The sequence below is a fragment of the Uranotaenia lowii genome, chromosome 2, assembly GCF_029784155.1.
Source record: "Uranotaenia lowii strain MFRU-FL chromosome 2, ASM2978415v1, whole genome shotgun sequence".
NCBI classification, from domain to species: domain Eukaryota; kingdom Metazoa; phylum Arthropoda; class Insecta; order Diptera; family Culicidae; genus Uranotaenia; species Uranotaenia lowii.
The window spans coordinates 273,423,762-273,440,183 of NC_073692.1; the positions used below are offsets into that span (position 1 = coordinate 273,423,762).

Here is a 16,422-nt window from a genome sequence, read left to right on the forward strand (position 1 = left end):
GTCTAGCGTGTCTACAATAAACCACATTACATTACGACGTACCGAGCTATTTCAGCCCTCCACACACCGAACGAAAAAAAACACTGACCTTAAATTAACTCACATGCTAGGTTGAAAAAGGAGAAAGCTAACTTTAGGAACGAAATAAATCGAGAATGGGACAAAAATAAAGTTCTCTTCCGACACTTCGTATGGCACTTCCTTCAAGAAGCGATTGCATTTTTTGCACCTCCAAAAGTGTCCAGACGGGGCAACTATAAAGTAAGTCTTGTTTGCTTTACCGATCATTACCTACTCGGGGGGCCAGATTGCGTGACTTCAGGAAATATGCCTTGCTTCCCAACAGAAGGAAAAGCGACTGGTATTGCGCACTAAATGGCCGAATAAGGCGAATTTGGATACATTACTTTTGTCTGACACGACAATTAGGACTGAAACGGTTCTTTGGGGCAATTCGCAGCTACAAGTTCATCGGGGTATCGAAACAAATTATATAAAGCTTTGCTAAGGCTGAAATCTGTTTCAAAACTAAATGGCTTGAATGGGAGAAGGCAGACTTTATTTATAAAGTCCTCTTCAATCCGTCAAAACCATTTTGTGTAGTTGCTTTTTGCACCGCTTTCCCGCAACGATTAATTTACGCCATGATTTTTCCTATAATATGGGTTGAACTTTGTTACCTCCTTCAATTCGACTTCAGCAAGTAAAAATAGACCGCTTTCTACCACACAAGATTACTCTGGTCCATACGAGGTATGAAAATAACTGCATGGAATTAGAGAGGGTGATTAGTATTTATATATAATTTCAAGATTATTGCCGTGCAGAAAATAAACGCTTTCGCATGAATGGAGTTCACTATTTTCGTCAACAAAATTAAACCACATCTCATAAAGTTTTATCACTTTATTCTAGCTCTATTAATAGTTTCAAAGGTGAGGATACAATGAAGAGTACATTATTTTTGGCACATATCACAGACTTTCTCGATGTTTATAGAAGCACTCATAGACACGGAATGCCGTATCGCAATTATCCTTTTCGTGGATCAAACATTCAGCAATAACTGCTTCCACTTTCGATCGTTCAAAGTCGTTGGAAAGAGCTTGCACTATATTTTCCACCTGTAGGTCACCGGTTTTGTTCAGAAAACCTTCCTTTTCGAAGAAACATTTCATGAAACAACGAGACTTACGATCATCGGCAGAAAAGTCGCCAATTTTCAGAAGCCCCACCTTGACCGGATTTGCACCTGTTTCCGCCATACACTGAAGTGCGAAAGCGTCTCCTTGCTGCCTTTGCTGGATGCTGAACCCCTGCGTTAAAATATTGATCAACTTAAGAATTTTTCGAACTACTTTCACTATTAAAACTGCGTACCTTCACGTCTTCCCCGAGCACAATAACCAGACATAGAATCAAATACTTATACATCATTCTCAGGTGTTAAAACTACCGAATGTTCTTTAGGGAGTTGATGAGTTAACTGATTATGGAGTAACGCATCGAATTTGCTTTTATACACCGATAATATTCGGAACTGTGAACCCGCCAAACGTTGGGAAATTTCCAACAGCGCCATTTGACCTCCGATAGCCACGAGAGCAAAAGCATCTGTTCCCACGACTTAATTTCAATTCCGTTCTTCCGGTTTTTGCATCAACGGCTGTTGCTTAGAAAATTTCGCTACATGGCTACACAAGTTACAGTTTTAATGAGCGCATGATTTACTTCGAATAATGATGCATAAAATGTTAGAAAAAACGAAATATTATGTATTACTCTTTTATCAGTTGGACTGTTTTTAAGTCTTATAAGTGACACATCAACAGCCTTGTGGCATTCGTGACTTTGTCACTTTATCAGATGATTTTTTTTCCAAATCTTTATCTTTCCGAAAATTGCTAAACTAAGAAATTTAAATCTCATCTAGGCAGGCAAAGTTACGCCACCATTATCAGATCAAGGAGTTTTAATTGACACTAAGAGCAAATTCACTGGTGTTGAGAAAAAATGGTAGAAATTTTGACACTTACGGCACATTTTGAACATTTTCCCATGCAAAAACATTTTCAAGATCTGTGGACTCCTAGTTTTTTTACAACACGTGTTGTATTTTCGCATGCTGTGATGCAAAAATATCAATATTTCTATCACATTCGGCTGAAATAGAAACAGTGTTGTAAAAAAATACAACGCCCCAAGATCTTGAAAACATTTTTGCATGGTAAAATTTTGAAAATCTCAAAATTTCTACCACTTTTTCCCAACACCAGTGAACTTGCTCTAACAGACTTAATTTGCTGTGTTTTTCTTAACACATTAGTGGCAAAAATTTCAACAAAATAGCCTTATTCTTAAGCTAGCGGACATCCGAAAATAAATTCTGTATGAAAATTCCGCCTGTGGGCCGTTTGGGTTGATTGAAAGAAAAAATGTTCGAAAAAATAATTAAGATTCAAAAGTTTTTAACAGTCAAAAAACTTATAACCCGTGGCCAAATGGTTTTAGGCTTTTTAAGACCCAAATTTATGTACTGTAATCCGGGTTAAGATTGATCACTTTTTTAAATATTTTTCGATTATTTTTTCTGTTAAGCGGAATGTGGCATGTTTCATATTTTTAATACTAGTACTGGACTCCTATGAACGTAAAACATGGTTGCAGAAGTATATAAGACTTTTAAAAAACTGATTTGAAAATCAATTTCATATCTGTTCTGAATTTGATTCTTTGGGGTAACATTGATCAGTCTCTATTTTGACGGTTTTAACGAGTTTTCTTGATCATAAAGGATACAAAATACCTTCATAATATTTACAAATGCTAGTTTATCAGTTTTGCCTTTCTTTTTAACTTTTTCTTTTAAAAACAATTATAATCGAAAAAAAAATGATGCTGCATACATTTCGGGGTGAAAATTAAAACAATTGTTAAATAATTTTAGCTTCAAAATACAAATGAAATTTTATCTTCACACATTCCCCTAGGCCTTCCTTTATTTCCATTTTCATTTTTTCTTCAAAGTTAGCCATTCGATGGGGTTTCTTTCCATTTATCCATCACGGGCTTACTCTTAGAAAATGTCCCTATTTTTTTCGATATCAAAAAAGTATCATTAAATGACTTTAAAAATAGCACTATAACTATACATAACAAAGAAATAAAGTTGTTTTTTCACATTCAACAACCCGTTTGCTTCTAAACGCTTTTTGGTATCATCGGGAGAGCTATTTTGTCTGCGAGCCTTGGAAAAACTAGATATTTTAGGATTTTGAAATTACATTTTTACTTACAGAAAAAAATTTCAAATACAAACCAATTTTGGCCTATTTGATACTCAATTTATAGGCTTTCAAACGTAGAAAACAGCTTTCAAAAATTCAAACTATAGACTGAGTCAGGGCCGTAGGAAGAACCAACTCATGAAGGGGGGGGAGGGGGGGGAGGGGGTTTTGTGACTAATGTTTACCTACGATTTTTTGTCTAACAACACACGAATAAATAAATTAAAACAGATAATGTTTGTGACTATATGATTGTTCATTTTAAAGTAATCATTAATAGTTTTCGTATGAAATTGTAACTTAAGAGAAGACACGAATGCCACAAGGATGGTAAAGTGTCATTAATAAAAGCTTAAAAAAGTAACTATAGAAAAGTGGTCCTATGCTTTTAAATTTGTTTATCAGTCTGGTAAATTAAAGTTATTTGGTTTGAGTATAAAATAAGTTCTTTGTAGAGTAGCCTTAAATTTAAAAAAAAAACTTATTCTATACTCAAATCAAACAAGCCCAATCTTCTTAACCCTTTTGCAAATACCATGATTCTAACGTATGATGAAAATAAATAAAATTTTTCAAAAAAAAAAAAAAAAAACAGTAAGAGATAAATATTTTACGAATCAAATTTTCTTGATGCTCACTTGAACTAAACTTAAGATTTTAGTTTGAAACTTAGCTTGAAAAATCTTGCAATATTAATAATGTTAAGCAATACACCGAAAAAATAAAAAAAATGTGCAGAATTTTCAGGTGAAGATCAACTACATGTTTCTAAAACAGGAAATATTTTTCATAAAGAATCAATTCCATACTAAAAATCCTGTGGATGATTTTTTTAAAAAATATAATTTGGGATATTTTGCATGAATCAAAACTTAGAAAATTAACTCAAATTATACTTTGTGATTTTCAGCTGAATTGTGTGTACAAACTTATTATGATTAAAAACTTTGAAATCTGAAAATTGAATTGACAAGCAAATTTTTAAGTTTATCTTCTCTTGAATTTCTCAACAATTTTATGTAGATTGAAAAACTCATTTACAAACTAAATCTTTTTCTGAATTTTAAATCTGAGTTCTTAACCTGAATTCAAAAATTGAATTTTGAATCTGTTTCCGAATTTCTATATGATTTCCGAAATGTATAAAAAATTTCCGAGTCTTAATTCCAAATAAGAATTTCATGAACCGTTGTCCGCGAGTTCGAACCCAAGAGTGAACATCGAACACAGTTGTACCAAATAAGTTTTTCAATAACGATCCGCCAACTACAACGTTGATAAAGTCGTGAATGCCATAAAAATGGTAAAACGACTATAATCGAAACCAAAAAAATAAAAATGGAATTTAATGAGCCAAATCTTAGATCCCTCATTCAAGAATCTTTTATTTATATTCTGTAGTGCTGGTTTGATCTTAATTCATTATTTCAATCATTTATTTTTCAATCTGTTTTGTAAATCAGATTTAAAATGTGGATTTCGTATGATGAATCAGAATCTGGTTTTCAATTTTGGATCACCACTTAGAAGCTTTAAATGTTTAGATTTTGTGTTAGAAAAAAGTTTCATTACTTCGAATTTGAATGTAAAACAAACTTTTACTTTTTTCCATGTTCGGAAAACTATTATGAAAATATTTAAAATGCGTTTTTTTTTTAGAAAAACATGATTCAAATTTGATGATAAATGCAAAATCAAATTCGAACAAGGATTTCAAAGCAACTTTTCATTCCTAATTTCTTATGATAATTCGAACTGAAAATCAAGAATCCTAAAAATTATAGAAAATCAAATATACGAAAATATGTAGAAATACAATTTCGGTTATAGGAATATGGAACAAGAGCCCCCAAAATGGATTTAATTAAAAATTTAATATTCAGACCTGAATTTCTATGATAAGGGTGCCATATTGCCCATATTTAACCTAATTAGCCCGGATATTTAATGAAAATTTGGGAAAAGTCTGGATCGACCCGGTTGCCAAGATTCCATTGGAAAAGTCGGGATTTTGCACGGGTTTGTTCCCATTCTCATTTATAAATCAAATTAAAAAAAAAATTGTGTTGTATATTTTTCTTATTTATGCGTTGAAAAATTTTTGCAGCCAGTTTCAAAAAATTATCATAAAAGGATTTTTTAAGTTTTTTCTTCTAGGTTTTTGATAAGCAATTCCTAGGTTTTGACCAACATTGTCGTTTTTGCCTGGATTTGGTCGGCAATTTTGAAATCAAATACCCGGATTTTGCCAGGTTTTTATATAAAAGAGCCCGGATTTGTCCGGCCCGGATACGTGATGAAAAAAATCTGACAACTGTATTCTATGAACAAGTGAGAAAACTTTGAAAAACTGTTTCAGAATTTTGAACCTGAAATGGGTTTTTGAGGTTTTTGTATTAGTTTTTAGTCCAGATAGTTACTTTTGAATATCTTTACTCTATTATCATAATTTGATAATGAATTTAATATTTTGAGTGTAGAGTAGAATACCTCGCTTGCTTTTTTGGACCCATGGGGGGGGGTTTAAGCCCCAAAGCCCCCCCCCCCCCCGTTCCTACGGCCATGGACTGAGTTATTGATGATAATGTGGAAAAATTTATTGATGGTCAAAGTTACCCCGGTGATCAAAGTTACCCCGTTTTACGGTAATCATTTTTTATTCTTCCCATGTGCTCTCAGAATTTACTGGTGTTGAACCAAGGGGAGGAAGACTGAAATTTGCTGTATCGTTTTCTGTATCGTTTTTTTACTGTTCGGCAAAAAGCCAGCTACTGTTGAAAAGGTTTGTAATTGTTTAAATTTTAACATGAGCGTGTAGCGAGTCATGTATTCAGTTGTTTAGGTGCTAAATTTAAGTCTTCTGAGTTAAATGCTGTAGATTCAAAAGTAAACTTCGAAATCGAATACACCAGCTAGATTATCCAATACCAGTCTATCAACTCTGTCGTTTATATATAAACTTTAAACTATATAAAACTGTTGTTTGGTCCATGGGAACTACCCAAACTCTAATTCTGTTACTTGAGCTATTTTTAGAACAACCATTAATCAATCAATTTTTATTTATCAGCTTCAAACACTTCAACGGAATTTGAGCGACTAAATAAAGTCTGCTTCATTTAATATTGGAACACAAACAATTGCGTGTAGTTCAGTCATTTATTAACGAATTCATAATTTGTTTTTCATACAAATGTAGCATTTTCTTTACTCTTTCATAAAAAAAAATTAAAAAAATTATTCATTGCTGTTTCGAAGAAATTCTCGTACTTTTCCCGTAATACGGCGCATTAGGCGGCGCACACCCTTTTCGTCCACCGTTTTGGCGATTTGATTCCACCAGTTCTTCATTTTTCCCTTTGCCTTAAGACTCCGCTTCGTGATTGCCCAGTGTTTCTCTATCGGCCGGAACTGGGGGCAGTTTGGGGGGTTGAGGTTCTTCGGTATTACGCTGACCCTGTTCGTTGCGTACCATTTCATAACCGTTTTGCTGTAATGGCAGCTTGCGAGGTCCGGCCAAAACGTTACTGGACGGTCGTGGGCACGAATAAACGGCAGAATCCGTTTCTGTAGGCACTCTTTTTTGTAGACTTCTGATGTCATTGTCTTGTCAGTGAGAAAGACTTTGGTTTTCTGTCCACAACTGCATATCCCCTGCCAAATCATGTACTTGCGGGCGAATTTATCCGCAAACACGTACTTAAATTTTGCAGGTACATCCCCCCGAGCCGTCGCCAAATAAAATTTTTGACCTGGGATTTGCCCAAAGTCCGCCTTCACGTAGGTCTCATCGTCCATCAGAATACATCCGTCGAACTTGGTCAGCACTTGGTCGTACAGCTTTCGAGCACGGATTCTGGCCACATTGTTCTGCTTCAGCGTCCGATTTGGCTGTTTTCTGGCTCGGAATGACCTTATTCCTTCCCGGAGACGAATTCGTTGCACCGTACTGTGAGCGGCCTGGAACTTATTGGCCAAATCGCGGTCTGAAAGATTGGGATTCCTCTTGACGGCCTTGATGACTTTCCCACGCAGTTTCCGGTCGACAGTTCCACTCCGACGCTTCGAATGCGGCTTCCGAGCCGTCGTCAATGTTTCCTTGTACTGCTTGATAACACGCCATACGGTATTTCTGGGCATTTTAAGCTGTTTAGCTAGCTTCGATGCCGACAACAATGGATTTTCAAGAAAATTGTGCACAATTTGATCTCTCCGTTCGGCTTCCATGGCGGTTGTTTACAAAATGCTATCGTTTGATGTTATGACATAAATACATGGTGAAAGGTAATGAATTTCCCGACACGTGGGTGAAAAAAGTTTCCAAATCCGTCCACTAGGAGCGCCACAATGAGCAAAAGAATTTGTTCCAATATTAAATGAAGCAGACTTTACGCCTGATGCAAAACAGGTGATAAGAACGTAAAATTTGGAACCTTTTCACTGGTCGGAAGATTGATAAGAGAAACTTGACGTTTGAATGATTTTTTTTTTATTCAGCCTTCCTGCCCCAGTTGCTCAACGTTTCTTCTGTTCCTGTATTCCAGATATCTCATGTTTCATCATTTTAAAATGCCCATATTTTGTTGTAATTGTTTTCCTAATAAATTCACCTATAAGTGAGATAATTTTTCTATTTTTTGTATTTATCATTTTATCACTATGATGTCTTCAAGAAAGTTGTAGATCATCTAATTTTAAGAAACTTTGTAAAAGACGTCAAAGCTCTAACTTTTGAAACAACATGTTTTAAAGACATTTTTTCAAAAACTTACCCCGCAAAAACGAAAAATTCGTCTAACTTTTTTCGAAGCGAGTTTTGAGACTAACTTTGTATGAAAGAGTTGTGACAATTGTAAAACTACACAACTTCATTGAAGGTATCAAGTCATTATTTTGAAGTTTAATAGTACTTTTTGGGTGATTTCTTAAAAAATTGCATGTTTTTATTGTTCAATATCTCTGAAAGTTGCAAACATACCAAAACAAAAATATATACAATAGAAAGGGCAATCTTCCAACTTTCATAGAAATATAGTTTTATTTGTATGGATGAGGTTTTACTACTAAAAAAACTTAAATGAAAAATGGTACATTGGCAAATTTAAGTATTTTTTTCATACACTTACATAAGAGGCTGGGTCATTCGGCCGAAAGTCATGAGGCCGAAAGCCATTCGGCCGAAGGTCATTTGGCCGACGGTTATCCAGCCGAAAGCTGTTAGACCGAAAGGACGCAAGGCCGGAAGGATGTTCGGTCGAATGGCCATAAGGCCGAATGGTTACAAGGCCGAATGGTCATTTGGCCGAATGATCATTTGGCCGAATGATCATTAGGCCGAATGGTCATGAGGCCGAATCGTCGTAAGGCTGAATCGTCGTTAAGCCGAATCGTCGTAACCCCGAATGTTCATTAGGCCGAATAGTCATTTGGGCGAATGGTCATTAGGCCGAATCGTCGTAAGGCCGAATGGTCATTTGGCCGAATGGCCATTAAGCCGAATGGTCATAAGGCCGAATGTTTATAAGGCCGAATGGTCATTTGGCCGAATGGTCACTAGGCCGAATGGTCATGAGACCGAATCGTCGTAAGGCTGAATTATCGTAAGCCCGAATGATCATAAGGCCGAATGGTCATAACGCCGAATCGTCGTAAGGCCGAATGGTCGCAAAGCCGAATGGTCAAATTCGGCCTTGCATCCATTCGACCTGATGACAATTCGGCCTAATGACTATTCGGCCTTACAAACACTCGGCCTATCGTCCATTCGGCCTAACTGCCATTTGCCCCAACATGCAAACAAGCGTTAATATATCTTATCGGCCTGGCATACATTCGGCCTAACGACCATTCGGCCTGATGACCATTCGGCCAAATGATTATTAAGCTTTAAGGGCCTTATGAACTTTCAGCCTTATGACCATTCGGCCTAGTAACCATTCAGCCTTTCGGCCTTGCGTCCATTCAGCCTAGCTACCGATCAGCCTTACATGCAAAAAAGCAATAATATGACTAATAGGCCTAGCATTAATATAGCCTAACGACTATTTGTCCTAACAACCATTCGGCCTAACGACCTTTCGGCCTAGCATCCATTTGGCCTTACGACCATTCGGCCTTACGACCATTCGGCCTAATGTCCATTCGGCCTTATGACCATTCGGCCTTACGACCATTCGGCCTTATAACCATTCGGCCTTACGACCACTCGGCCTTATAACCATTCGGCCTAATGACCATTAGGCCTTATAATATTCGGCCAAATAACCTTCGGCCTAATGTCCCATTCGGCCTTTTGTCTTATTCGGCCGAACATTCTTCGGTCTTTTAACCCATTCGGCCTAACATCTTTTGGCCTATCGGCCTTCGGCCTCCTTACTTAAGTTCCCGCTTCAACACGAATGTGGCATAATTGGCTGATCGAAGAATTGCTGAATCGGCTATACTAAAACTTTAAAACTTGCATCTTTCAGTTAAGTTATTTCAGTAGTAAAACTTTATGCATACAAATGAAACTATATATCCATTAAAGTTGAAAAATCGTTCTTTCTAATGTATATATTTTTGTTTTGGTATGTTTTTAAGAAATCACCTAAAAAGTACCATTAAAGTTCAAAATAATGACTTGACACCTTCAACGAAGTTGTGTAGTTTTTCAATTGTCACAACTCTTTCATACAAAGTTAGTCTCAAAACTCGCTTCGAAAAAAGTTGAAGGGATTTTTCGTTTTTGAGGTTAGTTTTTGAAAAAATGACTTAACAGCATGTTTAATTTTTTTCTGACGAGTTTCACCAAATAGTCCGACCGTTTAAAAAAAAACAATTTGTTTTGACCATAACTTTGTTGTCTAACAAGTTAGTGCAGATCGAACATTGCAAATTTTTCGCACAAAATTAAATAAATGTAATTTAATAAGTATGTACTAGAATTTTGTAATTTGGTCCAACTCACTTTGAGATGATCGGGTTTGAATTTTAAGTTCGGTTTTTGAAAAATGTCTCAACTTAAAGCTAAATGTAGGTCGTATATACTCAATATTAACATCAAAATCAATTACGATAACCAAGTGCATCAAATTTTCACAATTCAGTGTAAGAAATTCAAGATAAATATTGGCATAAAACTGTACATTTAAGAAAACGATCAAAATAACAAAATTCTGTCAAATCTTTGAAAATTTTCTATATTCTGTGATATGTGACACAGATTCTGTGATGCCAGTAGGATCTTTCATTCGTTGGAGAATTGGGATAAGCAAGGTGTGGACAACAGAAATGTAAGTCCCTAAATTGTAAACAGCTCATAAGTAGAACATGGAACTTATCATTTTTAATATATTTTTTAGCATTATTACTTTCAACCGGAGTTGCTCAAAACAGGAAGCTTTCGAAAAAAATTGTTAAAAATCACAAGCATGAAATTTTTGTCTGAACACTAAATATAAAGGGAAGTCCTTCTAATTTTCAATATTTAACATGTTTAGATACCTGATTTCATTAAATGTCTTCATTTGGATACACAGTTTTATGATAACAAAAATGTAGAGAGCTTGATGACGTTGAATAATGGTAACGTTTGAGACTTCATTTTGAAAGTTTTTTTTTCATAATAATTGATATACATATGTTCATAGAATTGCATTTCAAACGCTGCAATTAATTTATCCTAAATAGAGCCACATAAATCTGGATTAAAAACCAGGCACGCAAGAGCTTTGAAGTCACCCACTTTGCCAAGAATCCTTAGATATCCAGTTTGACAGAAACCGAAAAAGTTTCCTCAACATCGACAAATTTCAAAAGCATCAACAACCGGTAGCGTAAGTTCCATTCAACGAGGTAAAAATCAGCATTCTCTCCCAGAAGCAGGGATTAAATTCATGCACGAAACTTTGCTGCAAGTTGCACCAAATTTGTCATTTTTTCTCGAACCAATACAAAGTAGAGGGTAGAGCACGTGGATTGTGCAGCAAATTTACTCTGGCTGGATTCCCTGAGCGTTCATAACTTTCGTTGTTTGCTGCTGCGAATTGTGGCCGTTCGAAGTGAGCCCAGAATACGAGAGCTCCCCTCCGGGGTCGTAAAAGCCATATCGGATTGTGTGCCGTCCTTCCACGGAACCAAATTGCGATGTCGGAAGCAACCGATTCATCCAGTAGCTCTCTGTGTAGCCTACGGAAACCCAACAAAACGTCCATCGAATGGGCTGCAACCAGAAACAAAATACGAGTGCGAGTATACACAGTAGCATCGCAGAATAACAGCGTATTTGCACACAATATCGGAATCGCTGAAATTTATACGATAAACTTGAACGATAAAATTATAAAACTTATTTATGAGAATGCGCAAACGAAGTATGTTTTTCAAGTGGCGGCACCCATAAGTGGGAGGGATTTTACACTTCTGCACAATGCATCTTGAGGAGGCTATATTTTGGCAAATCTGGTGCAGGGTAATAATTTATTGTTTGAACATACATAAAGTTACTTTCTATTGAACGTTAGTTTCATATAGGCCAGTCGCCAAAGTCTTTGCGTAGGGAAAACCAGTTTAATCTGTACTGTAAATAACACAAAGCATATTAACACAAAGATTTTAAATTTTCGTGAGTTTTTTTTTCTTAAAAATACAATCTATGAAACGTTTAGCGCTAAACGCAAAATTCTTATTTCATCAAGAAGAATACTGGTTTCGAAAAAAAGGATTATGAAAGCTATTCAAATGGAAACCATTTAGTTGTCCGAAAAATTTTTTTCGAAGTTTCTATGACCCTTTTATGTCATTTTCGATTTGAACTCCATTTAAAGGGGGTGAATCGAAAAAGTTTGTCGGCTTTTTTCCGTAATATTTCTGTCAAACTCAACTCTTTCAACCTACGGTTTGCTTGACGAAAGTTCATAACGAATCTTGAAACCCGAATTGACGAACAAGAACTTCAAGCTGTCTCTATAGAAGAATAGGGTGATTTGAGATTCGTTGCACTGGCTACACCCAAAATTTAGCCTCTATGCCAATCATGAGTAAGGCTATGATCATTTAGAATCCGGGCAGTTACAAACGTGTGTAGCTTAGCTTAGCTTAGCTTGTTTGACTACTCATATCCACCTTAAATCATCAAACCCGAAATACTTCATTGACATTTTTGAGAATACAAGAATTTTTAATTTTTTATTAAAAAAATATAACAATAATATATCCAACAATATCCAACAATATATCGGGCAGTTACAAACGTGTGTATCTTAAAAACTAATCATCTGATCTAAAAACTTTTTATGGAGGAAATGAAGGTGTTAATATGATATTTGATGTAAAAATATAGAAAAAAAATTGTTGATTACAAGAAATACTAAGTAAGCTTTATCATAAAATCTCATTTTCATCTTTGCACACTTTTTTCAGTCATCTATTGATCTATTATTTTTACCACAGAAGTGAAATCTTTGCAAAATCATGATATTTTTCACAAATTCACCAGGAAAAATTAACCTTTTGGAACCTCTTCATGAGTAGGCATCTCGAAGAATTTGACCTGGTAAATTTGATTTTAACATAAATTTCCTGGTCCATCAGAAAACATCGGTCACATTGCGTAAAAACCGGTTGCACAGATTGCGATCCATGGAACTGCTCACTGTTAGTTATTAGCCAGTAACCCCCAATAACCATAAACTTTTAACCATAGTTGAGATCAAGGGTTCCACTCCGATGCTTGGTTTGAACTTCATGAGTTTCAAGTCGACTATGAAGAATTTCTGAGGCGATTGTGCAACATTATTTTACCATGTCTTTTTGCATCGTAAAAATCTGAAACACACGTTAACTTAAAAATTTGCAAGATAGTCCTTTTCATAACCAACACAACGCTGCTAAAAGTTTGCATATCCGAGCTTTAGTAACGTAGCTATCACGGAAATGAAGTGTCCGGATACTAAATGATCATAGCCTTAAGCGAGAGGTTTTGATCAGGAGCCATTTTTGGTAGAGGGTGCGTTCTTTGTTTTACCTGCACCTCGTAAGCTCCTAGACATTTTCTGAGGAAACTCCTGTTACTATCAAATTTAAAAAAGTAAAATGATTAGGGGAGAATGAGGATACTTGATCCCTGGGGATACTTGATTCCTTAGCTATATCTCGAAACTAGAATGTCTTACAAAGATCAAATGTTCTAGAAAAATGTGCCAAAATGAGCAAAATAACAATGCTTGTAGTTTACAAAATTTTAACAAAATAATTGTTTGAGTAATTGAACTTTGTTTGAAAAATTTCACAAAATGTAACTTGAAGATCTTTTCTCATCACTTTAAAATGTTCCTTACATGGGAAAATTATGAAAAAAATATTTGTTCCAATGTATCAATCGTTCGAGCGTAAAATGAACTTCATAATGCCATTTTTTCGAAGCAATCGAAAACTTTCAACTTTTTTCAGGAAAAGTTTTCTAAAATGTTGATTATGGGTACAATTGATCCCCCAGAGTTGGGTACAATTGATCCCCCCTTCCAAACGGCATATTCTTCTTCTGAATTGATCGTTATGATTGCTGATTACAAGACTACTTATATTTATCCAGAAACTAATATTTATCAAACAATTATCTGAAGAAAAGAGCAAAAATAATTAGTTTTCTCTTAATTATAAAAAATAGCGCCTTTAAGTATGCAATGTGATTAGCGTTGAGACAAAGTTCTAGAATTTTCTTCTTATGTCTGCTATACATTGTGAAATGAGAACAAACATGACCAAAATAGTCAATTAACATTCTATCTTGGGGTTTTGTTTGATTTTTATACAAGGATTAGGGCTTCCTGAATAAAAGATCAAGTCTTCTTCAATAGGGGATCAAGTCTCCCCTAACTTCAGAAAAATCGCAATTTTTTTACTCCCACGAAAATGCTTCTAGTTCATCAACGGGTTCAAGTATCGTTCTAAATTTTGGAGCATAGAAACTTGAAGTTACAAGCTGTCAGAAAATGTCAAAGACGGCGAGTTGCTCAATTTTTCCAAAAAGATATGTTGAAAATAAGAAAAGGGGATCAAGTATCCCCACTCTCCCCTACTCAAATAATTAGAAAAGCAACCTTTCGAATTTCCCAAAAGCAAGCTGTTTCCCTAAGTATAATCCCTAACACCTCACAGATTTTCGAACTCTTGAGAAGAAATAACAAATATCATGGACATGGAATAGAATTATACAAACACTTCCAAAAACATTTCGCTTCAAACAATCTCGATTGATTTTGTTCAATTCTGTTCAAAGGCCTACACGACTGTTCTTAAACTTTCACCACTCCAACCACTTATTTTTCAATTCTTTTAGAAAGTAATTTAAATTTTCGCGTTTTATTGTATCAGATTTCCCTTGAAACTAGCTTTTCTTGTTGTCCCCGCAAATAAACCACTAGAAAAACCCTACTTCAGTTTTTACTTTTCAAATTAAAGTCATTGGCAAAATAGCCTTAACAAACGTGAAAAAAAGTTATGAAAAAGTAATCAACCCACTCCAGACGCTTGAGACTAATTTCATATCACCTTGATGATCAATACAAGATGAATCATTAAGGAAAAGGGCTCTTTGAAGAAATGGAGAGTTGAAAACTATGTTTCAAGCCTTTCCGGATTGCCCGTTTTACATAAATATGATTAAACATAAAGAAATGAATAAAAAGAAAGGTATGACCCAATAGACTGAGTCGATTTGGGGTCATTTTTGAATTTCTCAAACCCTGGGATCTTAAAAGCTTCGTTTTGGTCCAAAACTCATCCATGATTTTTTGCAGAATTTTTAAGTAACGTTTACATAAGTTAATTTGAACTTTTAGGTTTGTATGGGAAAATTGAATATTTTGTATTGAAAAATCAACATCATTTTTGTTACTTCTGAGGAACCGAGCTAATGGTTTTTGTGCCAATTTATAAATTTATTAAAGGAAATTTTCCGTTTAAAAATTTTGTCGAATATTATAACTTCGTAATATTTTAGACAAAAAAGTAATCAGCTCTATAAAAGATGTATGTCTTTTAGCATTGATAAACAAGAAATTCAATTGACACCAGTGCTGGGTGCCTAGCGAAGTATTGCAAGACCACTTTTCATGCCATACTTCGTGGGGCACCCATAACCCCCTGGCAACTTGACGTTTCCCATACAAATCGCGTGTGCCAGTTTTTTCTGGTTCTCTGGTTCTGTCAAATCGAAAACCGAGCTACTCAACATGTCGGAAGGACCCATATTGAAATATGTTTTCTGTTACTGGTTCAATAACTAAAAAAAAGTTTTGAATTTGGAACTTTTTGTTATGTTTTATGTGAATTAAGTGAATCTGTTTTCAAAAGTTTAGTCTAAGAAAACGAGTAGAGCGTTAATTTGTGTGTCCTACATAAGGTATAAAATTTCTGGACTGCTTTAAATAAATTACTGATATCCAGTAGTTTTTTGGGATAAGTTTACCTTCCACCGAAACTGTTGAAGACACTCAAGCACAGAAAATGTTAAATACAACATAACCCTATCAATCATTAAGAGATTGCCATAAGTTGCGATGCATATGAACATTTTAAAATAACAAAACAATCACATTATAGCAGAACTTTTGCCATTTTATAGAAAAACTGTTCCTACACAATATATAAATCGGTAGAATATTGAACAAGATTAACAATTTTGGTTAAAACTTTTTTTTATTCCTTCGAGAGTTATGAATTTGCCTGATTCGCGCTACATTTAATAGTGTGCCCTTTCCATATGCATGACTCGGAAAGTATGTAAGCAAGCGGCACACATGCGACATCTGCGATTTTGAAACAGACACACGAAACTCGACCGAACTGTCAAGTTGCCAGGGGGTTGGGCACCCAGCACTGGTGTCAATTGAATTCATGATTTATCAATCCAAAAAGACATACATCTGTTAAACAGCTAATAACTTTCTTGTCTAAAAAGATACGGAGTTATGATATTCAACAAAGTTGTTCAGCGGAAAATTTCCTTGAAGGAATTTATAAATTGGCACAAAAACCATTAGCAGGCTCGGTTCCTCAGAAGAAACAAAAATGATGTTGATTTTTCAGTACAAAATATTCAACTTTCCCAAACAAACCTAAACGTTTAAATTTAATCATGTAAACGTTACTT

General features: G+C 35.2%; 1 protein-coding gene across 1 annotated transcript; it reads right to left on the reverse strand.

The window, feature by feature from the left end:
• Positions 1-974: 974 nt before the first annotated feature.
• LOC129742667 (general odorant-binding protein 56d-like) lies at positions 975-1,434 on the reverse strand. Its single transcript, XM_055734594.1, has 2 exons — positions 1,381-1,434; positions 975-1,316 (listed from the first exon to the last, which is right to left on the reverse strand). Exons 1-2 carry the CDS (start codon positions 1,432-1,434, stop codon positions 975-977), a joined length of 396 nt encoding a protein of 131 aa, XP_055590569.1.
• Between the last annotated feature and the right edge of the window lie 14,988 nt (positions 1,435-16,422).

Bases quoted from the DNA above. Each gene is read 5' to 3' on its own strand.
- LOC129742667 (XM_055734594.1), bottom strand. From the start codon at position 1,434: ATGTATAAGTATTTGATTCTATGTCTGGTTATTGTGCTCGGGGAAGAC. The intron at 1,317-1,380 runs GTACGCAGTTTT...ATTTTAACGCAG, and splicing joins TGCTCGGGGAAGACGTGAAG to GGGTTCAGCATCCAGCAAAG.